The following is a 26180-nucleotide window of genomic DNA, read 5'->3' on the forward strand; positions in this document are numbered from 1 at the left end:
ATAAAACTCTTAAGAACTGGTAACTACTTTCTATACCTCAAATCCAACCACCGCTTTTTTTTTTTTAGTTCTAAAAGAAGCAGGTGGCTCAGGTAGGCAGTTTCACATCCCCTGTGAAACTGGAGCAAATAGAGTCAAGATGAATTTTTCTATTATGCAGGTCCTCTGAGGGCAGTGCCAGGGCCTTGTGGTGGCAAAAGGTTGTGCCCCAGCTCTGGGAGACAGGAGCCCAGAGATCTGCATCTGCCTGGCCCCTACCCAACGTGGTGGCCCAGCCTTCTAACAAGGAGACTCAAAGTGTCTGCATCCCACAAAGGTGGGCTTGCTCCCACCCGCTAGACCTCTCCTGTTTGTGTTGCTCAAAGAGCCAAGAGACCAGATGCCCTTTTTAATGCCAATATTACTCATGTTCTCACCTACAAAAGAGGCTCTCCAAGGAAAGAAACCCTACCCAGGAAATTCAGAGGCTCATGGGAGGCCAGACTGCTGTGGGTTTTTTGTTTTGTCTCTTAAGAAAAAACACAGGAGATGGTGTTTCATAAACTAATAAAGGAAATAGATCCCCAAACAAAAGCAGGGTGGGAAGCGTGCACCACCTATTATTAAAATAAAGGACTTGTACCCACCTCCTTCCCCCAAAACTCTTGAGGCTGTGAGATGTAATTGTTATTGGAGTCACGGACATGAGTGGTCAGTTTTTTTGTCACGACGCAGACTCAGACGTTCAAAGTGACCCTTTCTTGGGGTCCTAAAACCGGGTGGGGATGGTGGACAGCAGCTAGCTTCCAGGCGCTAAAACCCCTGGGAGGGCCTACTCGAAGGTGCCTTTCCTACCCTCTCCTATCATTCCTCCCACCTCTGGGCCGCTGGACACTCGACAGCCGCAGCCACTGGTGCCCACCCTGCGCCCATGCCCGTTCCTAACGCCCTCCTGCATCCGGGACCTTGGGAGGGGAGCTTGGGAAGTCGAACGGCCGACAGAGGACGACCTGGCCCCGGAGTCTTCGCACCCCTTCCCCCAACCGTGTCACAAGGCTGCCCCAACGAGGCGCTCGGTGCGCCCCGCCGCGGAGACCGAGCCGCGTCGCCGCGGGCAGTGGGTGATGAAACCTCCGGGGCGCATTACCGCAGAGGGCGCGGGCTGGGAGCGGGCGGGGGCGGGGCCTTGGAGCTGGTACCCACGCTCACCTGTTCTCCCTCAGGAGGGTGGAGGCGGCGGGGGAGGGGCGCAGCGCGTCACCCGGGTGAGTGGCGCAGCGCGCGTGTCCCCGCCCTCCCCCTGCCCTACGAGCCCCCGGAGCTGAGCCGTCGGACTGACGGTGCCCGGAGCAGTTCCTGTCCTCGGCCTCGGCGCGGGGGAGACGTGAGCGTGCACACGTACACACACAGCGGGGGAAGAGGCGCTCCCAGCGGCGCCCAACTTTCTCCCTGCTTCCGCAAGCCGGGGGGAGAAAGCAGTCGAGGGCAACCCAGCCCCGGCCGTGCTTGGGGAGGGAGCTCGAACAAGAAAGGAGAAGAGATGGAGAGAATTTCCTCGGGTTCTGTTTTTAGGGTTTGGGGAGAATTTTTTTTTTTTTTTTGACCTTTTCCATCCGATGAATGAAGAGTAAAGGGAACACAGAACGCGGCGGCGAGTAGCGCTTTGGGAAGATGGAAGAGTATGCTTGGAGACGCGTAAAGTTGCCTTTCAAGCTACAGCCTCTGGGGCACGCGATGCTCCGCCGCGGGCTGACTCAGGGCTGCCCGGGCCTCCCTGCCACCCGCCTGTAAATGATGCAAGTCCAGTCTCTCACCTGGATCCCTGCAGCCCAGCCCAGAATCCGTCTGGATTGAGGGAGGGGCAAGAATCTGGCACCAAAGGTTTGTTTGGCAAGGCCCACCACGGCAGGGCGAAAAGAGGAAGGTGGGGCAGCTGCTCTGGCGAGTCCTGTATCTAGTGCTTCTGCTCCTATCTTAAAATACTTTGGAGGATTTTTTGTTTTTAATGCAAAGCATCACACCGCCAGGATTCCCATCTGTGCCCAGCTTGCCCCCAGCACCATTGTGTCCAGGAAACTTCTCCAATCTGTCAAGACCTTGGGGCCGGGAGCCTCAACTAAATTACAAAAGGCAGAAAGAGGAAACTCTCCCTGCCCGTGGCGGGTGTGATGCGAGCCAGGAGCCCGAGGGGGTTGGAGGGGAGGCGGGACGCTGTCCCAGAGCAGACCATCCAGTCTCGCCTTTCTTCAGCTGCAGCCGGAGCTGGGATTCGCTTTTAGTTAAGTCCGTTCGGCCATTGCCTTGGAGCACCCGCACACGCGCATGTATCTCCGACCGCGCTCTCACACACTCACACACGCACGCAAACGCGTGGCCGTCGCCAGGTCTGCAACTTTGTCCGGCGCTCCCAGCAGCGCTCGGCTTCCTCCTGTAGTAGTTGGGCGCAGGCCCCGCCTCCAGGCCGTGTTGTCAAACGGGCGGGGGTCTCGGATTGGTCCAGCCGCCGGGACAACACCTGCTCGACTCCTTCATTCAAGTGACACCAGAGCTTCCAGGGATATTTGAGGCACCGTCCCTGCCATTGCCCGGCACTCGCGGCGCTGCTAACGGCCTGGTCACATGCTCTCCGGAGAGCTACGGGAGGGCGCTGGGTAACCTCTATCCGAGCCGCGGCCGCGAGGAGGGAAAAGGCGAGCCGGGAGGAAGAGTGGGAGGAGGAGGGGAAGCGGCGGAGGAGGAGGAAGAGGGGAGCACAAAGAATCCAGGTCTCCGGGCTGGAGGTTTACACCAAGAACCATGTGTGCCGAGCGGCTGGGCCAGTTCGTGACCCTGGCTTTGGTACTGGTTACCTTCGATCCAGCTAGAGGGACCGACGCCACCAACCCCCCCGAAGGTCCCCAAGACAGGGGCTCCCAGCAGAAAGGCCGTCTGTCCTTGCAGAACACAGGTAAGTGCGTGCGCCCCTGCGGCGGGGAGCTGCTGGGAGAAGACATCCCGCACCCACGCAGCGCGTCCCGGGCGCTTCGCCCAGAACTGGGCGCCCACCCAGGGACGCGCAAACTCTTGGGGTGGAGCGGGGCGTGAAGAGGAAAGCGCGCGGCAGAGCGAGGTCCACACCGGGCTCCGCGCGCCCGGAATCCGCACGTGCTAGCCGGGTGATGAGATGGCTGGGGCAGGACTTGTTGCTGTCCTCCCCGGGTCGAGGGTAAAGGAAGCACCGCATGACGCGGTCAGGGTCGGCTCCAGCGTCCCCGGACCGGTTCAAACCTCCCTGTTCCATCCTAACCGGCTTGCAGGAGGCACGGAGCGTCCCCGCTACCGGGCTGCACCCTGAACCGAAGAACTTCTCTTCCCAGCCGGCGGGCCGTGGCAGGACTGCTTCTCCCCCTCCTCAAAAGATGCCCGACATCCAAGAACTTTGTAGGCGAGACAAATTGCATGGCGAACTTTCCCCCTTGTGGGGCATTCCTTTCGGAAGGGGCAGGGGCGGGTGGAGTAAAGCATACCTCTGCGGTGCTGCCTCCGTCCCCGGCTCCAGGGCAGGTCAGCAAGAGAAGAAATGGTGACACGGCCCGAACCGTGCGCCGCAGCTGCTCGACCGGCTCTCCGTTTACCCGCGAGCTGCCAAGCACAACCAGGCGTGCTGGGCACGGGGCTGGCCCTTTTCCCAGCCTCCGGGAGAGGAAGAAAATCTGCCTAGCCCTTCTTCGCTCTTCACGGCCCTCCCTTTATTAAAGGGGGCTGCGAACCCGGCGGTGCCGTGCGTGCGCTCACCGCACGAGCAGGAATGCACGAGTGCCCATTAGGGGCGCCGAGAGCGAGTGAACCGCGGCCCTGCGCGCTCCGGGCCGGCGCGCCGGGGCCGCGCATGGGACCGTCCGGGAGTCTCCCACCTCCATAGGCGGATGCCAGCACTCCCGGCTCTTGCCCCGCTCGTCCTAGGAATCTCACCCACCTTTTCCCCTCCCAGAGCTTTCCCTGAGAATCAAACGTGATTTTCGCTAGTTGGTGACCCTCAACAAATACACGCCCCTCATTCTCTCGGCAGATTTAATCTGAATACGGATTATCTCCTCCGACCCGCCCTTCTTCCAAAATATACTCTTCTGATGTAATTTTGTGGTTGGTTTAAGTCAGGGAAATTGGGTAGGGGAAGGGAAAGGAGAGAGGCTTTGCAGCCTGACAGTTAACTCCCTCTCAGCCTGTCCTTTCAGAGAGGCAAATTGGGGCCACATTCTGCGAAGGAGGGCAGCGGACACCCGGGTCTCGAGAAGTCTAGGGAATTAAGCGACATCTCACCCCGGATCTCTATTTAAAAGGAACCTCGAACTGCAAAGGTTGCGTTTCTGCAGACTAACCCCTATCTGACTCGACTCCTGAGCCTGCTTGCAAGGAAACTGCAATTTCCCTAGCCTGGTATTTTTAATGCGAATGGTTTGGAGGCGCTGCCTTAATAGGAATTTTGTTTTGATTTTTAGGTGTTGAATCATAAAGCTAAATTGAAACTGCTTTTTGGACGCTCTCATTTGGGGGTCAGGAAGGAAATGGCCGTGATTTAATAGCAGCAGCTTCATCCAAGTACAGAAGAGTATTTCATTGAAGGACAGAAGGGAAAGACCAAGCTAATGGGTTGAAATTTTATTTTTGTCAGTGGGTTTAGGAAGCTGAAATATCTTCAGCAGTCAAACTAAGTATTCCCACAAATACTTTAATAAGATGAGAAGGATGAAAAAATGGAGTGTTCTGACCTAACTTCTCTTGTGACTTTTGTAATGTAGGTCTGGCTAATTTTTACAAATATTTACAAATACTAGTTATCTTCATAAGTAGATTAAGTGATGAAATTTTCTTTCCTTGGCTTTTGGATCCCAAAACAGTCATTTCTAACACTTTTTCTTAATTTTCCTTTTAGTCATTACTTTTATTTCAACCAGCCTCTCTCTGCAGTCCCCAGCATGGCAGAGAATTTTGTATATGATTGTATGTAATTCTCATTTTAGCGGAAATCCAGCACTGTTTGGTCAACGCTGGCGATGTGGGGTGTGGCGTGTTTGAATGTTTCGAGAACAACTCTTGTGAGATTCGGGGCTTACATGGAATTTGCATGACTTTTCTGCACAACGCTGGAAAATTTGATGCCCAGGTAAAAACCATATTGAGCACCAAGAATGCTTTGGGTTAGCAGAGCATGACTGAAACGTTCATTGGAAAAACCTGTTAACAGAGTTTCCTAGCTGAACATCATGGTGGGTTTCATTACTTGCCAGAGACCTTCCAGGTGTGCAGCAGGGTGCCAGTGACTCCCCACTGCACTCCGGGGTTCAGCTCTCTGGACCTGTCCCATCGGCCGAGGCTTCCTCCACTCTTCCCCTGTGTTTGCACACACAGAGTGGGATGGAGGCCAAGCTGAACAATTATTTGAGGATTCTTAGCAGAGAAAACTCATAATAAACATCTTGTAAGGGACACACGCTGTCTGGCTACCCAGAACCCAGTCTGCGAGGACCATAACATTAGGCTGGGGGTAGGGCAGGGAAGGTCAGGGACTCCAATTAAACATGCCAAAAGCTATTTTCACCTAATAGGCAAGAATAAAAGAGACACGAAATTTGTAGAAATTCGTCATCTCCTAGAGGACATGGGCAGGCAGCATGGATAAATCAGGGCCTCCAGAGAGCAGACTTTTCTTCCTCCTAAGCAGCAGATCCTCCTCTCCCAACCTGAAAAGTTGGAACCCTGAATGAGTCCCGCTCTATATAATAAATATAGTCAGGGCCTGACCCACTTCACTTATCCTGGGCTCCCCAGGGTAAAAGCCTAGATGCTGCACGAGTAGGAAAAGAACCAACAAAACCTTACGGCTCCAGTGCACACCATGCAAACACATCTCAGGTGGAGTGGAGCATCAGGCTCATCTCCTGCACGTCCTCCCCAGCCCGTATATGCACTGTGAAGTACCCTGTGGTCATTTCACTGGAGAGCCATGACTGTTTGGATGAGGCCAACAGTTGAGGTGTGATTTATGAACATCACCAGTTACCATGTACTGACATCCTGTAGACAGCCTGACAAAGCAATGCCTGGGAACCAGAAAGGGATGCGGGCTGGCAGCCTCCCCTTCAGAGGATGTGGGGTGCCAGCAGGGGAAACCGGGGAAGGAAAGAGGAGGAAAGTGTCTGAAGTCCTGGAGATGCCCTAATAAAGCATCCCTTCTGGATTAACGGGAATTAGGAAACGTTATAGGAAATCCGGAGGAAAGATGTGTATTTCAGGGCAATCCCACAGGATGTCAGGGAAGAATACTGAGAACAGATTGCTGCAGCCCTCGCATAAATTCATCTTCCTTTTTTTCCTCATCCAACAGGAGTACGTTCTCAAGTTAGAAGCATCCCTTTCAAGTCAGGTCTCAGCCCATAACTACTTAGTCAACCGGCACACCCTACCCTCCATCCTATGTGGCTCCCACTGGCGCGTCAGAGGAAAGGGAATCACCGTGAGGTGGCTTTCCAGTGATCAGACTCTCTCTGTAGACCTTTCAGCGGCTTCTGCAGGAGAGGACTGAAATAAACGTGCTGGCCGGCGTCCCACTTCCAACCTAAACCCATTTACTTTCTCAACTCCGTTCCTTCAGGCCTGTCTAAAACACAGGGGTGACTTCTCCAATGACAGCTCGCTTCTGTAGAAGAGGGGTGTGAGCATCCCTGGGTGGGTATCCCACAGTGCCTCTGTGCCCCGCGAGGTTGATAAGGAAGCTAACGGCCCAGGCTCGCCCCCACACCCCCAACAGCTGTCTCCTCTCTAGGATGAGAACAATCTCGTGGGGTTGCCAGGAAAGAGAACTGCAGGCCAGATGTATGCCTGGCTGCCTTCGCCACTCGGAGGCCTAGGGCGAGGGGGAGGGGCCGTCAGCCGGGCAGTTCAGGCTCCAGATGCTGGCAGGCAGTGTGCCAGGCGGGCCTTTTAGAGGCAGTAATCCTAACAGTTTAAAGGAGTCGAATTGCTTTCAAAAAGGAAAAGAATGCTCCTCCTTAAAGGCTAGGAGGAGGAGAGAGAGAGTACGGGTTGGGGTCGGCAGGAGGCACTGAGGCAGGAAAGGCAGGCCCAGCTAGCACCGGACCTTCACATCACTAGGAGGAGTAGGAAAGATGCGAGATCTGCACAAGGACGCACCTGGGAAAACCTCTCACCACGCACTGCCAAGGAGCTCTGGGCTTATGCCTGCCCAAATTTCCCTCGGGGTCTCAGAAACGTTGCCACCACACAGTCAACACTGGGCTTCCTTGAGGACAGAGGGCCACGGGAGCCACAGGACGAAGGAGGCAAGTAGAGGAGTTTGGGAGGAAGGAAGCAACCATGTCAGTCTCCCAGGTAACATCCTTTGGGGCTGAAGGCAGAGGTCTCACGTCACTCTGGACAGACCTCCTGATGTAGCCTCAGCCTGTCACCTGCAAGGATGTCCGTCTGGATGGGGCCTTGAGGTTCGGTTGTCAGAAAAATCCCATGTAAGCCCAACAAGGGTCAGACTGTCAAAGCGTGTAATAAGGCCTGGTCTCTTCCACCCCTCTCTCCCTCCCCCGTCCCCTCCGCTCTCAGGGCAAGTCGTTCATCAAAGATGCCTTGAAGTGTAAGGCCCACGCTCTGCGGCACAGATTCAGCTGTATAAGCCGGAAGTGTCCGGCCATCAAGGAGATGGTGTTCCAGCTGCAGCGGGAATGCTACCTCAAGCATGACCTGTGCTCCGCCGCACAGGAGAACATCCGGGTGATGGTAGAGATGATTCACTTCAAGGACCTGCTGCTGCATGAGTGAGTGCTGCCCTGGGGGGTGGATGGGGTGATGCTGCAGTGTGCATGGAGGGAGGAGAGGTCTGCTGCGGTCCAGAGACAGTCTTCTTCAGTCTGATGGGCTGACTTGTAGAGGCTCAACTCTCCTGTTAAATGGGAGGTTGTGGTTTACCACGGAAAGCTGCACTGACTCCCCTGAGAGTCCCTTTCCGGCTGGCCTTCAGGAAAAGCACAAGAAATTTTCACCATCAGTTTCAAAATCCTAAGCAATAGCAACAGGAAATCTTTTTCACTGAGCATCAAACATGTGGAATTTAGGATACCTTTAGTCTTTCCTTCAGCCAGGATCCCAACAGTTCTGAGTGTTCCGAGTTGCCATGTAGGTGCCCCAGCAGATGGCCAAGAGCTGGTAATATATACTGAGTATGTACTGAGTGCCAGGCATTGTGCTAAGGCTTCATATGAATTTTTCACTTGATCTTCATGACAGCACCATGAGCTGGGTACTATTCTCAGCTCCATTTTACAGATGAGAAAACTGAGATTCACTGTGGTAAAGGTCACACAGACAATGATGGAGGAGCCTGGAAGTCCAGCTCCAGGACTTATATTCTTAAATACCGGTAGCTTTTTCCCTTGCCTCCATAAGTTCTGCTTTCCCTTAGAAGGTCCAATTCACCTTCTCCAATATTCATGCCTTCCCAGAGAAAATGTAAAATAAATGATAAAAACTTTTATCACCTAAACACCTTTATGCCAAAATGAGGGCATAGGAACATACTCTTTGGAAGACTTGTAATTCAATCATAAACCCAGGACATCTTCCTTTAAAAACATAGAACGGCTCCTTCCTTGGGGACTCAGGGCAAAAAGCAAGGTACTAGCTAAGCAGCCCAGTACAAGTCACTACACTGTTAGTCTTTGCCCAGTGATTCACTGGGCCAGATCAGTACAATTTTATCAACCCTTGCTCCTTAGTTCATGCCACAGCCTCCCTCAACTATGTCACTCAACAGGGCATTCCCCATCCCACCCACACCACTTAGACCACAGAGAATAGCAGCCATCACCTGTCACTTCCCACTTGGTTATAAGGCTCTAGGTACCTTGCAACACCCCTGGTGCAGTGTTAGAATTATTAGATTTACCATGAATCTCTATAGGCCGTTCTTGCCAGGAGCAAAGTGATGTTGCCTTTGCCTTGAGTTACACTGTGTTCTCAGTCGCTCAATCATGTCTGACTCTTTGTGGCCCAATGGACTGCAGCCCATCAGGCTCCTCTGTCATGGATTTTCCAGGCAAGAATCCTGGAGCAGGTTTCCATTTCCTACTGCAGGGGATTTTCCTGACCTAGGGATCGAACCCACATCTCTTGCACCTCCTTCATTGGCAGTCGAATTCTTTATCACCAGCACCACCTAGGAAGCCTGGGTTATACTAATGCCCAATAAAATATTTTCTATTCTTCCAAATCTCTGTAAAGAATCAAACCAACAATAGCAATAACAATAACTGTCATTTTCTGAGTGGGCCAGACCCTTGGCCAGGGACTTGGCCTAGATTATCTCATTTACCTTTCCCAACAGTGCTACAAGCCAGAGAATACTAACCCCACGCAACGGAGAAAGAATGTGAAGCTAAGAAGTTAAAGATCTTGCTCTGAGGTTCAATTCCTAATTTCCAACTTGGGAACTGGTGATTCTGAAGCCAGTTGTCAGGAATGGACCTCAAACCTCCTTGCCCTGGCCTCCATTCTCCCCACTAGACCAACTAAAGGCTCATTGGTCCCCAAATGCAGCAGGATTTTTTCCCTCTTTTTCAAAAGCAGTCCCGTTACACAAGCAGAACACTGAAGTTTCCTTCCTTCAAGGTGCCCCTGCAAGAGGCAGACACTCCATTGCTAAGAAACTTATGAAGTTCATTTGTCCTCAACTTCCTCTCCTCCATCACAGATAGTTTGTTGGCTTCAAAAATGGGTGACAGGGCACTAGTTTTTAATTCTGTAACACATTCCTGGAGCCAAGAAGACTTTTGTTTCTTTGGAGAAAAGTCTTTGGGAAAACTGAAGGTTTTGAGGGGTTTTGCCACCCTACCCCACCTTTGCATTTAAGAAGACAGAAAGCGCTATGGTTTTCTGATGTCTCCTCCATGGAAGCATCGTCCATGGGACCCTTACTTCCAAATGGCTCCATGCATCATTTAGAGCCCACATAGCCCCTACCCCAGCCTGCTCTGGAAATGCAGGTGGTCTACCCCAAAAGCAAACCTGGACCTTCTTCTTAAATACTCAATGTGGCTACATGCAATTCCTCTTGCTAAACCAGCAATTCTAGCTCTCCACAAAATCCCACTGCCTTCCCTTCTGAAGCTGCAACTGCACACTCTGTCAACTAGTATTTAAAGCTGAACTGAATTTTTTTTTTAGTTTTTCTTAACTATCTTAATGATTTGGGCACCAAAGATCCCATCAGTCCCCAAATATCAAGAAGGCCATTTAAGAATGTGTGACCTTGGCCACAGATAAGAAAATGAAAACTGAATTTGCTGTTCCCTCTAGAGAGAAGGAAATCATAGTCATCCTAGAATCCACATCACCCCCAACCCTCAACCTGACCCTCACCTAACCCCTAAAACACTCACATTCAGCTAAAGTGACTTCCTTCCAACGCCCTGCTCCCCTCACCCCTTCCTGTCCCACTTTCTCCATATCACCCGCCTGGCCATCAGACACCCTGTCACTGGGTGCTGGCAGCCTCCAGGCACATCCCCCTCCAAGTATTTTTAAAAACCCTTTAGCCTTGCTGACGCCCAGTGGAGAGAGCTGGGCTTTGTCATTAGACACGGGCTGAGCTAGCAGCCTGAGAAGGCACCATGCCAGCTTGAAACACAGCTTAGATGAACACACCCCCACGGTGGTTCACAGCTTTCTCCTCGGCAGAGAGCGCCAAGGGCAGAAAAGAGCGTGGGGTAGTCCAGCCTTCTGGGATCCACCTTGGGATTCAGCAAGCTCATCTGGCAGGCAGGATGCCCTGCTGAAGGAGGCCAAGAGGCAGTCTGTGGATTCCCAAGAGGGCCCTTCCTCTCCTTACTCTGGGGAAAGAAACTTGGAAAAAAGCATCCCCAAAAGATAGATGCTTAGTCTCTGTGATCTGCTTATCTACCCACAGGAGGTGGCAGGCAAGATCAGGTGCTAAAACCCCAATGATGCTCTAGCAGACACTCAGTGAACTTGACCTCCCTAAGCCTGTCAGTGCTAGGTTTCAAAAGATGGATGGAAACGGACATGCAGGGACCACTTCCCTCGTGTGCCCATGCCCTCCTCTCTTAGCTGAAGTCAACCTGGGTCATCACTGTCCTTGTCACAGTTAGGGGCCTGCCTTCAAGACTTTCAGCACCCTGCCCATCAGCTGTGCCCAGACTCTCCGACTCCAAAGGCATCAAGTAAGCCTTAAAAGGCAGCTTGATCTCTGTCAGCCGGAACATTCCTCCTCTCCGCTCTCAGCCCAGCCCCAGACCTTCTCGGCCCAGAAGCTTCCAAAAGCCACTTTCTCCCCAACCATGTCTCTGTTTTTCTATCTATGAAGTGAGGACAGTCCACTCAATTACAACTTGAGGACTAATTCATGAAAATGGCAGCAAACCGCTTCACAAGTCTTAAAACAATCTGCCCTTCCTGCTGGGCAACAACGGCCCACATGCAGAGAAAAGATTCAAACGGTCTGGAGTGCAGCCTCTCAGTGGCGCAGGCTCACCGAAGAAAAAAGAGGCTTGTTCTTACAAATGATCACTCACATGCCAGAGTGATTTCCTGCCCAAGGGGATAGCCCAGTGCATGGTCATATAGACCCAGAAATTCTGCCAGTGAGGGCTGCTTAAGAAAGCTTGTTAGCCACCTGGAACATGCCATACCCCTCCCCACACCTTGGGGATTTTAAGTCCAGTGAGATGTAAGAAAGGCTTGGTGAGTTGGCCAGGAGATCCCATTACTGGGGGCACCTTTTGCCAGATGGGCCCCAAAATAGGCACACTGCCCTGGCTTTCTGCACACACCTCCACCCCCAGGAGGAAGGTACGTAGTAATTCCTCCTTCAGCACTTTTCCTAAAGATGGCCTGAGCAACTGGTCCCCCCCTTGGGAACCAAGCATGCTTATTTCACAGACAGCTGGCTCTCGTCCCAAGCACAGAGGCCCCTCTCTGCCAGGCCAGCCCTCACCTCCCTTTGTGGGGAAGCCCAGACCGAAAGAATAGAGCTGTTCAGACAGCCACTCCCCCCCTCAGCCTCTGCCACCAAGGAAGGGAAATCTTGGTTGGAATCTGCACCCCAGCCCCACCCTTCACCTGTTCCAGACACCTCCAGATACAAAGGAGAATGCATCCAGAAAACTTCCCCAAACATCCTTCATTATCCTGAGCCCAAATCAGGGGCAAATACACACACGGGGAAAGTGGTTTTTGGGGAGCCTAACTTAGATTAGGCTTATCAAGGAGAAGGACACCCAGTGCAAAGCCAGCCAATCTCGCTTCCCTGCCATAAGGACTCCTCAGTTTAGTATTTAAGGCCCTTCACCATTTGCCTAAGTATCATTCCACTGGCTCCAAGACCCATTTCCCCTCCTGCTAAAATCCTCCTAGTTCTTGCCTGGAGAATCCCAGGGATGGGGGAGCCTCGAGGGCTGCCGTCTATGGGGTCACACAGAGTCGGACACGACTGAAGTGACTTAGCAGCAGCAGCACACCCTAAACAGGCCCGGGGACTTCACTGGTGATTCACACGGTAAAGAATCCTGCAATGTGGGAGACCTGGGTTTGATCCCTGGGTTGGGAAGATCCCCTGGAGGAGGGCATGTCAACCCACTCCAGTATTCTTGCCTGGAGAATCTCCATGGACAGAGGAGCCTGGCGGGCTACAGTCCATGGGAATCACAATGAGTCAGAGAGGACTGAGTGACTACGCAGAGCACAGCACAAACGGGCCTGGAGTGCCCCTGCCTGCCTTATTCCCGCAGCTGTGCGCCTCACTCCCCAGGGCTTCTTTCAAGGGTTCTAGCACAGACACCTGTGTATTGTCAGGGGCCCTTTTTCTTGTGGCGGACTCCCTCCCCCTAGGCTCCAGTTCCCTCCAGTGCCTGGCGGGGAGCCCAGTACTCCACAGAATCCAGGTAAAGGCAGCAGTAATTCCAGGAACATCTTTTGCCAAACCAAAGCCAAGTCAAGCATCGGCCAGGCCTCTCCCCTCCTGTGGGTCCTGACCTCCGCAGCAGGCGTTCTCCAGCCCCTGTCTCTCTCTCAATCACAGACCCTACGTCGACCTAGTGAACCTGCTGCTGACCTGTGGGGAGGAGGTGAAGGAGGCCATCACCCACAGCGTCCAGGCTCAGTGTGAGCAGAGCTGGGGAAGCCTGTGCTCCATCCTGAGTTTCTGCACCTCGGCCATCCAGAGACCCCCCACGGCGCCGCCCGAGCGCCAGCTCCAGGGCGACAGGGCCAAGCTCTCCAGGGGCCACCCCGCGGAAATGGGTCCCCACCTCGCGGAGCCCAGCAGTCGGGAGACTGGCCGAGGTGCCAAGGGTGAGCGAGGTAGCAAGAGCCACCCTAGCGCCCACGCCCGGGGCAGAGCGGCCGGCCCCCGGGCCCAGGGGACTTCTGGAAGCAGCGAGTGGGAGGATGAACAGTCTGAGTATTCCGATATCCGGAGGTGAAACGAAAGGCCCGGCAGGGAAATCTTTTCCTCCACGCCGTCCATTTTCTTCTCTCTGGACATTCCAAAACATTTGCCATTAAAGAGGGGGCTGCACTCGCAGGTGTGATGGGGATTGCGGACTTGACTGGAGGCGTCTGTTAGCGGCGTGAGCAGGTGAGGCGCAGGCTCCGCCGGCAGCAGCGAGGGCTCGGCTGTGCCTGGTGCGGCCCGCACCCACACACCCCGACGGGAGGTCGCCCTGCTCGCAGCCTTGCCTTCTTTCCACCCGTCGAGACCCTGGGCTGAGGCTTGCGGCTCCCTCTGCCGGGGAGGTGACGGGAGGGGCGGGGCGACCCCGGGGCCAGACTGCGCGCGTGGTGCTCGGCCCGCCCCCAGCCTCTGCGCAGCCCCAGCGGAGCGCGGCCGGGTTCCGGCGCAGGAGTGGGTGTGCAAATCTCCCTGGGAATCCGGAGAAGGGTGGAGCGGGGGCAGGGCCGTGTGGGTGCTTGGTGCCAAACAGAAATCCAGTTTCTTGCATGGGACCTTGAGGGTTGGAGTATCTTGGGACGGGGCGGGGGTTGGGGGGAGAGGTGTGGGGGCTGCGAGGATTCTAAGTATAATTTCTGAGCCATTGTTCTGTCTGGGGAACCCTGCTGCAGGGAGTGGCCCCTGTGTGTCTGTATTTTAACCACTGCTTCGAGTCTCGATTTCACTTTTTTTATTTATCCAGTTACATCTCCGTATCTGTCGTCTAAATAAATAGCTTTCAAACAAGCAACTGGGTCATTAAAACCAGCTCAAAGGAAAGCAAAAAGCAACCCATCTTTGAGGGCTGAATTTTTTTTAAGTGCTATTTTTAAAGTAATCAAAAAGTGATGTAGCTTTATGTCTGACTGCCTGACATGGGCTCATTGCCACTAGAGCAAAGCCCACCCTGGAAAAAATGCACACAGGAGTGCATTTGCTAGAATTCCCTTTGCCTTTCGGTACCTCGCCTTGACCCTCAGCCAGGACGGACCCTGGGTTCCATTGGGCCGAGTTGGAAAGCTGGGCTGTCCATGTTAGAGGCTGGAAAAGGGGAACACAGAAGGACTACTCAGTAATTTTCACCAGGGAATGCCGACCTTTTATGTAAATGGAGCAGACTGCTGCACACCACTGGGGGACAAGATTTCCCAGATCCAGAATGAAAATTTAGCCATGAGAAAAGGAGTCAGAGTGGACAAAGAAAAGCAGGGAGGAGAGGCAGAACTGAGGATACGGGGAAAGCTTAGAACAGAAAGCACTGGCAATGGAGGTCTTGTGCTTACTGAAGAGGTCTCAGAGATAGGCCCTTTCTTCTCTTTTCTGACAGAGCTTATCCTTTCTTGCAGCTAGTACTCAAATAGGAGCCCAGGATTGCAAGGAATGGATGGATGTTCTGGGCCAGGTCCTTCTAGAACAGGGGTCAACAAATCTTGTCTGTAAAGGTCCAGATAGTGAATACACTATTTTCATTTTGATAGGTTATATGGTTTTTGTTGCAGCTACTCAACTCATCCTTTGTTGCCTGAAAGCAGAAACATACATAGACAACATATAACAAATAGGCTTAGCTCCACTCCATTAAAATTTTATTTAACAAGCGCCCAACTGGATTTGGCTCTTGAGCCTGAGTTTGCTGACTGCTGTTCCAGTGACTGGGCAAAAAAGTATGCATCCTCCATTTATATCAACTCATAGCTCTCCCTCAAAGCAACCTGAGGCCACAGATAAAAGAGGCTATATTTATCTACTCAAAAATGATTTGTTCCACAGAATGCCCTTACCCAAAGCCCAGCTAGTGTTTATATAACCTAAATCCAGTCTCACTGCTGCCAGGACAGGGTGCCAGAGCGTCGTTTTCCCAATCTTTCACGATCCATGTTGGAAAGAAACCATCTGTTGGGGGGAGAGGTACAAAAGGCTGGGAGAAGCACCTAGAAAGAGCTGGAGTTGCAGAAAACAGAGGGGATGTTGTGCTTGATTCGGCTCTGCCCTGAGAGAGAGGAGGACCGGTGTGTCAGACTCTGCCATGGCAACTGAACGTAAACCATGGCTGTCTGAAGCCACACAGCACGTGTTCTGTTTTCCTTACATCATTCAAAAGCTGAAGCAATAACATTCTCTCGCGTTGCTGGGTCAGCTGCTCATTTGTTCACCCACTTCTGGGCTGGGTAGGTGAAAGGCATCACTTTTATATTTTCCTCAGTGTAAATGTTTTACGTGTTCGCTACTGACGCCCCATACGTCGCTTCTGTTGTAAATACTTGTCATTTGTATTTATTATCTCAGTGTTTTCCCCCGAGGCATAAAATTACTTACTGTGTTGATCTGAACCCCCTCATTGATCGGTGTTGTGTATTTTTTCATGCCACTGCTTTGTTTCTTCTCAAAAGTCAGGTAGAAATCCTTGCATTCTGGTTCCTAATGTTTTGAAGCCTACAGTAGTATTTATTGCTGAAATTCTTTATCTCAAAACTGGGGAAAATCCAAATTCCTGTAAGCATGGACAGAGGCATTTGTACAGTCTAAAATATAAGCAAAGTCGTCCTTAAAAATAGACCCTCCACTTGGGGCTTCGTACTTCATACAAATTTACTCCTGAGCCTTCCTTTGAGGAAGGATGTGGATTTCCAAATAAAGATATGATGTTTATTTTGAGCCCTGCATCTTAACAAGATGATCCGAACACCTCTCCTTTGTATCAATAAATAGCCCTGTTATTCTGAAATGAGAGGCCTTAGTAGAGTGAAATGCTGACACTCAAAACTAAATAAATAGAAAATGCTAGCCCAGAGCTGTAGCTGTACTTTTACACACAGACACACACACAGAAATTTCAGCTCGAACCTAGGAAAAGGCTCCACTTAGAACAACATGGACAAACGCTTCCAGGGCCCGTTTCCTAAGAAAGAGCAACCCTCGTGAGATCTCAGCATCGGCACCATGTGGGCTTGCTAAGTTATAAGATCTGTTTCTGTTACGGATTTAGGCAGCAGGACCTGTACGTTGTCACATTGCATTATCTTTCTCCAAGCCTTAATAAAGGTTTTAAATAACTGACTTCCTCTTGAGTAGCATTTTCGTCTGAGAGAGCTTTGGGTGGGCCAAGGGGATGGCTGTCAGTAACTGGGCTTTGAGTCCATTAAATGCTGGATATTCAGATATCTACGAGATAGAAACAGGCTCATAGACATAGAGAACAGAGGCATGGCTATTGACAGGGGAGGGGGCTGGGGGAGGGCTGGGGGTTTGGGACCAGAGGCAAACTGTTACATACAGGATGGATAAACCAGGCCCCAGCACTTCCCTGGTGGCCTTGTGGTTAAGATTCTGGGCTTTCACTGTGGGGGCCCAGGTTCAATTCCTGGTTGGAGAAGATCTCACAAGACACATGGTGTAACCAAAAGAAAAAAACAACAAGGATCTTCTGTATAGCACAGGGAACTATTTTCAATATCCTATGATAAGCCTAATGGAAAATAATATGAAAAAGAATATATGTGTGTGTGTGTGTGTGTATTACTGAGTCACTTTGCTATACAGCAAAAGATAATACAACATTGTAAATCAATCATATGTCAGTTTAAAAAATATAATGGTGCATGTTCAGTTTACAGGGGGAGGAACTCAGGGAAGAAGATTCTCTAGGCTTTTCTTCCCTCACAGGGACTCTGTCCAAAACCCTGCCTAAACCACCCAAAGAGGAGGCTGAGCTTCTGTGGCCAGCCTGAAAGCACCAACCCCAGGGCCATCAGGGTGGTCCTCACAGCTCCTTCTGGAATCCACAGACCTTGGAGTCAGCTACCCTTTCTTGCAGATGGAGCCTAGAGAGGACGCCACCAGCATAATTAAGTCTTGGTCAGAAAACAGCTCAGGGGCCAGGAGCCCTGCACAGGCAGGGAAGCCTCCTCCTCACCCCGCCCTTCCTCAGCGCTACTGGTGAGCTGGAGCCCCTGATTTACTAATTCTGTGGTTTACTCCACCATTGGCATGCCCACTGTGTTTTCAGCACCAGGCCAGGCATCTTGTATACGTAACCTCATCCCCACTACGTCCCACAAGCAGCGGGTATTATCCCCACTTTACAGGGAAAGAAACCAAGGTATCAGAAAGTAAAGCAACTTCTCCCAAACCGTGCGACTAGTGGCGGGGGTGGGGGTGGGGGACACCTGAACTCGAACCCAAATCTGTGACTCTAGGCCACATGCTTTCCCCTACTTCAGGCCCAGATTCTTCACATACAATTTATTTTTAATTTAAACCAATCAGTATGATTCTATTTTACACAGGGCTTAAAGAAAGAATAATTATACTCTTATATTTATAGCACCAGGCCTCCAAGGAATTCTGCTTTAGAATGGAAAGGAAAATTGATGCTCTCACCTTTCCTCTCTGCAAAGACTCAGATTTTAGTTCAGATTAAGGGAGGGGAGGAAAATCATGGAGTCTGATCGCTTTTCAGTGCATATGAGTTAATTTTTTTTTTAAAGATGTTTCTTAAGTGTTCCTAAGGAGAACCTTTAGGGAGTGGCTGGCTGGAATGACCATGCAGACTGAGTTTTCTCTGCTAAACCCACCCAGTCACCAGCCCTGCCTTGAGATATCAGGCTTTGCCGAAATCTTCAGCCCCGCCATCACCCCCATCATAGTAGCTGCAGTTTCCTGGGAATCTGTTATGTGCCCCCTGTGCTGCTTGGTGCTTTACAGATATCATTTCTGAGCTTCATTTTACATATGAAAACATTGAAGCCCAAAGGCATCTTCTTTTGCCTAGAGCCATCAAAAGGCGAGCAAGCTCCAGGGGGTGGCAGGGCTTAGTCAGCACTGTCTTCTATCTGTGGATTACCCTGATGTGAAAATGTGGGTTAAATACACGCAGTGTTCAGAAACGCAGATACCTCCCTCCCTTCAACGCTCAGAACTGCTCCAGTCCACTGGTTCAGGAATGATGAGGCTGTGGGAGGGCTAGAAGATCTTCCAAATATGCTGGATTTAAGCAAAGTTTTCAAAGGAAGCTGGAGCCGTGGGTCCCACAATCTGGAGACAGAAATCTGAATTTATTCTGAAGTCGACAGAAAAGAAAGCCTCCTACTGAAGAGGGAACAAGTCTTGGCCAGAGAACAAGTTTCATGTGAAATTGTTCTGTGGGGTCAGAGGAAAGATCAATACAAGCGTAGGGCTAGGAGTCATATGAGGCTGCTAGCATAAGAAGTTCAGTTCCTATCACTCCCCAGAAAGAACATACAACTCAAAAGTCACTCCCTAAAGAGAAATGGAGGGAAAGCCACAAAGCCAACCTAAGCTGGTGCATGAAATGAGCCCTGTTTCACTCAGCAGGAGGAACCCTGCTGTCCCACAGCACCTGGGCATGTGCCCACCGCACCATTTAACACCAGGTCTGCCTGGGTGAGCTAAAGCTTGGGAGAGTCAAGAGACCCCTCCAGGAATTCTGATGCAGGTCAATTGTTGACAAGGTACAGAGGAGAACTGGCTAGTTCCATGTTCCACTGGAGAGTTTCCAGAGTTTTTTGTGGCTCTTAAAGCGAAGGAGTGCCCATGTAAAAAGCAGTGGCACACTGACAAGGGTGAGGAACGCTGGCTCGCCCGCCCTCACAAGCCATGAAGAGCCCTCAGCAGAGGAGTAGGGGCACCAAAGAGGGCTTTGTGCAGGGAAGATAACTAGGCCCTGGAATTGTGTCCTGATCGTTTTTTGCTGTGTTAACAAGCAACCCCAAAACTTAGTAGATTGACACAACAGTTTTATTTTGCTCACAATTTTGTGGGTCAGAAACTTAGAAAGGGCTCAGCTGGGTGGTTGGTCTCTTCCCCAGATGGCGTTAGCTGCCTTCCCAGATGGATGGATGTGCCCTTCAAGCACTGCTCAGTGCTCCCAGTCCCTTCCTGCTCCCCCTTCTCGCTCTTTCTCCATGTGACATCTCACCCCTGAGGCCTTGCAAGTATGGCCATTTCAGGGTGGTTAGTCTCCCTTCTTTCATGGTGACTGGCTTCCCCAAGAGAGGCTGGAGATTTTACAGCACACTCTGCAGATATAAACTAGGGTTTGGACTTCATCCTTGGAAATGAATGTCCCAAGGGCAGAGACTGTCACTTCTGCACACAATTTCATGTCCCTCCAGTGACCCTGCCATCACACAGCTAGAATGAAGGAAGGAAGGAAACCTCTTGCCCAAAAGGATGCCAAATTGTCAAATCAGATAAGTTTCTATTCACTTTAACTCCTAAAGGAAATGTATCCTTGTGTCCTTGTAAGGAGCACCAACATGTCAGTGAGTCAGTGGGTGGGTGTCAGAACTAAAGGTCACAGGGAAGTCTAATAATTTTGGAGTCAGGAGACAGAATATTAATCCAACCACTCGTTTGTCTTGCACCTGGTAAATCTTTTTATTCTTTTTAAATAACAACTGGAAAAAGTCAGGACTGGCCCTGAGATCCTAGCAAATCAGGTACACTTTCTCAGGTACAAAATAAGGAAACTGACAGCCACTCTACTTCTCTCACAAGCGGTAGGAAGGAGAAAGTAACTGAAGCTATACGAAAGTGGCAATACACAGGAGATACTTTGAAGAGCAGGGATGCCATGTCAGCGGTGGGGATTATTTCTCCCGGCCATTCTGAAAGGCTTGTGTCTAAAGTCAAGAGCGCAGAGAGGATGAGCCACCCCATCCTTTCCACTGTCCTGGTGGTTCTCTGAGGCAGGTACAAGGTCTTCTGCAACCAGGATAGAGAGGGTCAGCCCCACATGGTGGGAATCTGAACCAGTCATGAGGGGGCAGAGCCTAACTAGATGGGTGAGAGCAGCCCCTGAACCGCTCCCCAGAGGCAGACTGGGCTGGGGAGCCACCAACAGGCTGGGGAGCAAAGGGCCTTCCTGCCAGGCTCTCCCTCTGCAAACCTCAAGGCAAGGGACCCACAAAAAAGCCGGTTCATAAACTCCTTAATGAGAAAGGAAAGCAGAGACTGACAGAGATGAGGGAGGAAAGAGATTCATGGCCAGAGCCCACTCCACTGGGTGCCAAGGTTCCTGAGAGTTTGACATTTGGAAAAGATCTGTCCTGGAGGAGCCAAGGATTTGGGACAGGACTCCTTCCGGCTCCCGGGACTGTCAAGAAGAGAAGGAGGGGGAGGAAAATGACTCAGCTGAAATAAAGAGAAAAGTATTTTTAAAAAGGGAAACGATGAGAGGCACAAAGGAATGAGATGGAGCCCAGGCAGGGTCCAGATGCCTTCTCAGACGAAGCGGGGCCAATCTGCAAAACGCTAACAAGCTCACAAGGGCTTCCAGACCAAGAATAACACCTCGAAAATGAAGAGCATCTTCCAGGCTTGCCAGGCCCGACACCCTCGGAGTCCTCCAGGTCCGGGGTCCCCAGGGACTGGTGCCCACCTCTGCAGGAGAAATGCTGGGGTTGACCCAGCAGCGCAGAAGCTCCTCCATAGTTTTGACTCTGAAGATGGGGGCGATTTTTGCACAGAGGAGTTAGATAGAAACGCATTTCACATTCAGGCTCACACTCACCCAGCAGGGCAAGGCTGGGAGGAGGGGCTAGGATGCCCTTCAACTCCTCCCTGGCTTCATTCCATCCACCAAACCCTGGGGGATGGGGAAGGCGTGGAAGCAGGTTCCCTCCCTGGAAGCTGATGCAACTCTCAACACTAACCCCCTACCCACAACAGCCAAGGGCAGGTGACCTTGATTGCAGAAGTGTCAATGGAGACTGTGAAGAGATATGAGAATAAAGAGAAGCTGCTGGGACTTCCCTGGTGGTCCTGTGGTTAGGGGACTGGTTCTATCCCTAGTTTGGGGAAATAAGATCCCACAGGCCACGTGTTGTGGCCAAAACAAAGCGGGGAGCAGGGTGGTCATTAAAAAAGAGAGAGAAGCCGCTGACTGACAACTCTGCATCTCCGTCCCCCAGCTCACCCAGTGCTGGGTTCATGCTGGGGTACACCTCCCCGCAGCATGGAAGTCATATTTCTCGAAGAGGAGAAATTAGGAAGAAGAGGTCAGTTCAGCATGGCCGAAGAACTGTGAACCCCTCGCACAAGCCTATCAAACCCGACAACCTTTCCGAGTTGCTCAGCATTTACCCAGAGGCTCCTGTCACTGGGAAAACATCATGTGTCCTGGGAGGATGTGAAGCAGGAAGGCCAGCCTGCCCGGGAGCACAATGACACGTGCAGGGGAGGACCCAGGAGGGGAGACCAAAGCCAGCTGTCCCACTGTCCAGAAGCAAGGCTGCGGTGGGAAGCCTCCCCTGACAGTAGCCCGACATTCTAACAGAAAACAGGAAACCAGCAGAGAACTCCTGGCCCTCCGCATGCTGGGTTATCCCAGCACCTCTGAGACGAGAAGCTGTCCCTCTGGACCACTCAAATGGCCGCCAGCACCTGGCAGGGGGGCTTCAGGCATGCAGAAACTGAGAGCGTGGGGCCGACTGGCTGCCCTCTGAGGTCGCTCCCATAGCTGTGGCTGCCCTGAGGTCCCTTTACCAGCCTGGGGCCTGCTACACAGACAACCACAGGCAGCGTGGGAACCTGTCTTTCCAGGGCCTGGGACCTTGGAAACTGGTTTGGTGAGGGAAAGCAGAGGCAGAATTAAAAGTGTGAGAGATCTGTTGAGAGGAACAGTGTGAAAGGTCAGGTGAAAAGACACAGCAGGCAGGTGGTGCCTCAGACCGAAGTGCAGGGCTTACACCTGGGAAGGGAGAAAGGGAAGGAAGCAGCGCTGAGCAGGACTGCAGGGCAGCTCTGAGAAAGTCTCAGCCAAGAGGGTGGGACACCCAGGGATGCCTCTCTGTGTGGGCAGGAGTGGCAGGCTCTGCCCCAACCCCCACCATGAGCTCAGTCATTGCCAGGAGCAGCCTGGGAAGAGGGTGGCTCGGCATGAACACAGTGATGGGCTGGAAGGAGTGGCAGGTGGAGGCTGAACTAGCTACACTCTTCAAAGCAGGGAGGTCGGAGCAGCACCCTCCCACAGCTACCTAATAGCCAATGCCTTCTTAAACTTTAGCCAATGCCTTTTTTAAACTGGCTTCCCTGCTGCTCAGATGGTAAAGAATCTGCCTGCGATGCAGGAGACCTGGGTTTGATCCCTGCGTAGGGAATATTCCCCAGAAGAAGGGAATGGCTACCTGCTCCAGTATTCTTGCCTGGAGAAGTCCATGGACAGAGGCACCTAGCAGGCTACAACCCATGGGGTTGCAAAGAGTCAGACAGAACTGAACTGCTAACGCTTTTTTTTAAACTTACTTGGTACTAGGTGAAGTAAGTCAGACAGAGAAAGGCAAACATGTCTCTTATATATGAAATCTAAAAATGATACAAATGAACTTATTTACAAAACAGAAACAGACCCACAGACAGAAAACAAAACTTTTGGTTACCAAAGGGGAAAGCTGAGAGGGGCATAAATTAGGAATTTGGGGATATATTACTCCTTGAAAGGAAAGTTATGACCAACCTAGATAGCATATTAAAAAGCAGAGACATTACTTTGCCAACCAAGGTCCGTCTAGTCAAGGCAATGGTTTTTCCCGTGGTCATGTATGGATGTGAGAGCTGGACTGTGAAGAAAACTGATCACCGAAGAATTAATGCTTTTGAACTGTGGTGCTGGAGAAGACTCTTGGGAGTCCCTTGGACTACAAGGAGATCCAACCAATCCATCCTAAAGGAGATCAATCCTGAGTGTTCATGGGAAGGACTGATGCTAAAGCTGAAACTCCAATACTTTGGCTACCTCATGCGATGAGTTGACTCACTGGAAAAGACTCTGATGCTGGGAGGGATTGGGGGTGGGAGGAGAAGGGGACGACAGAGAATGAGATGGCTGGATGGCATCACCGACTCGATAGACATGAGTTTGAGTGAACTCCGGGAGTTAGTGATGGACAGGGAGGCCTGGCGTGCTGTGGTTCATGGGGTCGCGGAGAGTCGGACACGACTGAGCGACTGAACTGAACTGAGAGAGTAGATAAACAAAGACCTATAGTGTAGCATGGGATACAGCACTGTACAGCACCCAATATTCTGTAATAACCTATATGGGAAAAGAATCTGAAAATCTGAAATATATATCAGTTCAGTTCAGTTCAGTCGCTCAGTCATGTCTGACTCTTTGCGACCCCATGAATCACAGCACGCCAGGCCTCCCTGTCCATCACCAACTCCCGGAGTTCTCTCAAACTCATGTCCACAGAGTCGGTGATGCCATCCAGCCATCTTATTCTCTGTCGTCCCCTTCTCCTCCCACCCCCAATCCTTCCCAGCATCAGAGTCTTTTCCAGTGAGTCAACTCTTCGCATGAGGTGGCCAAAGTATTGGAGTTTCAGCTTTAGCATCAGTCCTTCCAATGAACACCCAGGATCGATCTCCTTTAGAATGGACTGGTTGGATCTCCTTGCAGTCCAAGGGACTCTCAAGAGTCTTCTCCAGGACCACAGTTCAAAAGCATCAATTCTTCGGCAATCAGCTTTCTTCACAGTCCAACTCTCACATCCATACATGACCACGGGAAAAACCATAGCCTTGACTAGACGGACCTTGGTTGGCAAAGTAATGTTTCTGCTTTTTAATATACTATCTAGGTTGGTCATCACTTTCCTTCTAAGGAGTAAGCGTCTTTTAATTTCATGGCTGCAATCAGCATCTGCAGTGATTTTGGAGCCCAAAAAAACAAAGTCTGACACTGTTTCCACTGTTTCCCCATCTATTTTCCATGAAGTGATGGGACCAGATGCCATGATCTTTGTTTTCTGAATGTTGAGCTTCAAGCCAACCTTTTCACTCTCCTCTTTCACTTTCATCAAGAGGCTTTTGAGTTCCTCTTCACTTTCTGCCATAAGGGTGGTGTCATCTGCATATCTGAGGTTATTGATATTTCTCCCGGCAATCTTGATTCTAGCTTGTGCTTCTTCCAGCCCAGCGTTTCTCATGATGTACTCTGCATATAAGTTAAATAAGCAGGGTGACAATATACAACCTTGACGTACTCCTTTTCCTATTTGGAACCAGTCTGTTGTTCTATGTCCAGTTCTAACTGTTGCTTCCTGACCTGCATACAGGTTTCTCAAGAGGCACGTCAGGTGATCTGGTATTCCCATCTCTTTCAGAATTTTGCACAGTTAATTGTGATCCACACAGTCAAAGGCTTTGGCATAGTCAATAAAGCAGAAATAGATGTTTTTCTGGAACTCTCTTGCTTTCTCCATGATCCAGCGGATGTTGGCAATTTCATCTCTGGTGCCTCTGCCTTTTCTAAAACCTGCTTGAACATCTGCGAGTTCACAGTTCACATATTGCTGAAGCCTGGTGTGGAGAATTTTGAGCATGACTTTACTCGCGTGTGAGAAGAGTGCAATTGTGCGGTAGTTTGAGCATTCTTTAGCATTGCCTTTCTTTGGGATTGGAATGAAGACTGACCTCTTCCAGTCCTGCGGCCACTGCTGAGTTTTCCAAATTTATATATATGTTCGTTTTCAGATTCTTTTCTCTTTCACTTTTCACATACACATATTCATATATATATGAATCACTTTACACATGAAATTAACACAGCATTGTAAATCAACTATACTGCAAAAAAATAATTAAAAAACAAAGTAACAAAAATAAATCCTTTAGCAGAGCATTCAAGTCTTGAAACAGGTTCTAGCAGCCCTTTGGTAAGAGGCTTTACCAGGTTGTTGTGTGAATCAAGTACCTGAATGAATGAAACACTGATTGGCAAACGAGGAGGCCCCACCAGAAGTTCACAAAACGAGGGCTCACAGGTTACACACAGCCTGAGGTTTTGTTTGACTCACATACTGACTTTTTCTAAGTTAAATTAGGTGCCAGCACAGAGAAGCCACCAAAATCCAAATTTCCAGCTTCCCTTCAAAAATAATAACATCCATCAGTCCTGAGACTTCCTGGTGGTCTAGGCGTCAAAACTCCACCTTCCAGTATAGGACACGGGTTTGACCCCTGAGCAGGGAACTAAACTCCCACATCCCGAGGGCAACTAAGCCCAGCACTACAATGCAGATCCCACTTACCACAACTGAAAAGACACAACGCATCCAAACAAATTTAAAACAATATCCATCGATCCTGAGCCCACATTCCAGCTCTCCACAGCTCTTATCACTCCCTACTGTCTTACTCCCTACCTGCTTCCCTCACGTACTTGAATAGACTGGCTTCTGCAGGCCTCCTGCCTACACTCATGTATGCATCTCAGCCATTCATGGCCATTCCATTTCCTAGGGGGATGCAAAGAGGAACATTTAGAACATCTAAAAAGAGCTCTGGGTAATTAAAATATAACAGAGAAAAATGAAAAAAAAATCAATAAAACAACTGGGAGGTAAATTTAAGAAAATCCTTCAGAAAGAGACTAATTATGGAAGAGAAAGAAGATCAATCTAATAGATTCATCCAATCAGAAGGACTTCCAGAATAGGGGAATGAGAAAATGGTAGGGAGAAAATTATCTAAGAAATAGTACAGAATTGAAGCATAAGAGCTTTCAGACTGAAGAGGCCTAATGAGGACCCAAGACAGTGAATGAAAAACTCCCCAGTAATATGCATCCTTGTGAAAGTTCAAAATTCCTAAGGGGAAAGGGGAAAAGCCCAAATGCTTCCAAAGAGTGGAAAAGAATTACAAGCAATCAAGATCAACATGTACACACTGGTATATTTTAAAT

The 26180-nt window shown here is 50.6% G+C and overlaps 1 protein-coding gene and 1 long non-coding RNA gene across 2 annotated transcripts in view; one reads left to right on the forward strand and one right to left on the reverse strand.

Annotated features, from left to right (window-relative positions):
• LOC129553161 (uncharacterized) overlaps positions 1-3781 on the reverse strand; it is a 205494-nt gene extending 201713 nt beyond the window's left edge. The window contains exon 1 of the long non-coding RNA XR_008685406.2: positions 3486-3781. This is a non-coding gene — a long non-coding RNA (uncharacterized LOC129553161). The remainder of the gene's footprint in view (positions 1-3485) is intronic.
• STC2 (stanniocalcin 2) lies at positions 1253-16528 on the forward strand. The gene is made up of 4 exons (XM_055421840.2): positions 1253-2926; positions 4980-5122; positions 7573-7784; positions 13061-16528. The coding sequence occupies exons 1-4, from the start codon at positions 2776-2778 to the stop codon at positions 13461-13463; spliced, it is 909 nt and encodes a 302-aa protein (XP_055277815.1). The 5' UTR covers positions 1253-2775; the 3' UTR covers positions 13464-16528.
• The last annotated feature ends 9652 nt before the right edge of the window (positions 16529-26180 follow it).

The sequence above is a fragment of the Moschus berezovskii genome, chromosome 18 (genome assembly GCF_049115385.1).
Source record: "Moschus berezovskii isolate FMDL1 chromosome 18, NW_MosBer_1.0, whole genome shotgun sequence".
Classification (NCBI taxonomy): Eukaryota; Metazoa; Chordata; class Mammalia; order Artiodactyla; family Moschidae; genus Moschus; species Moschus berezovskii.

What these genes read in the sequence shown, in the direction of transcription:
- STC2 (XM_055421840.2), top strand. Translation starts at nt 2,776, where the DNA reads ATGTGTGCCGAGCGGCTGGGCCAGTTCGTGACCCTGGCTTTGGTACTG. An exon ending in TCTGTCCTTGCAGAACACAG is followed by an intron (nt 2,927 to 4,979) that starts GTAAGTGCGTGC and finishes TTCTCATTTTAG; the next exon opens with CGGAAATCCAGCACTGTTTG. An exon ending in AAGGACCTGCTGCTGCATGA is followed by an intron (nt 7,785 to 13,060) that starts GTGAGTGCTGCC and finishes TCTCAATCACAG; the next exon opens with ACCCTACGTCGACCTAGTGA.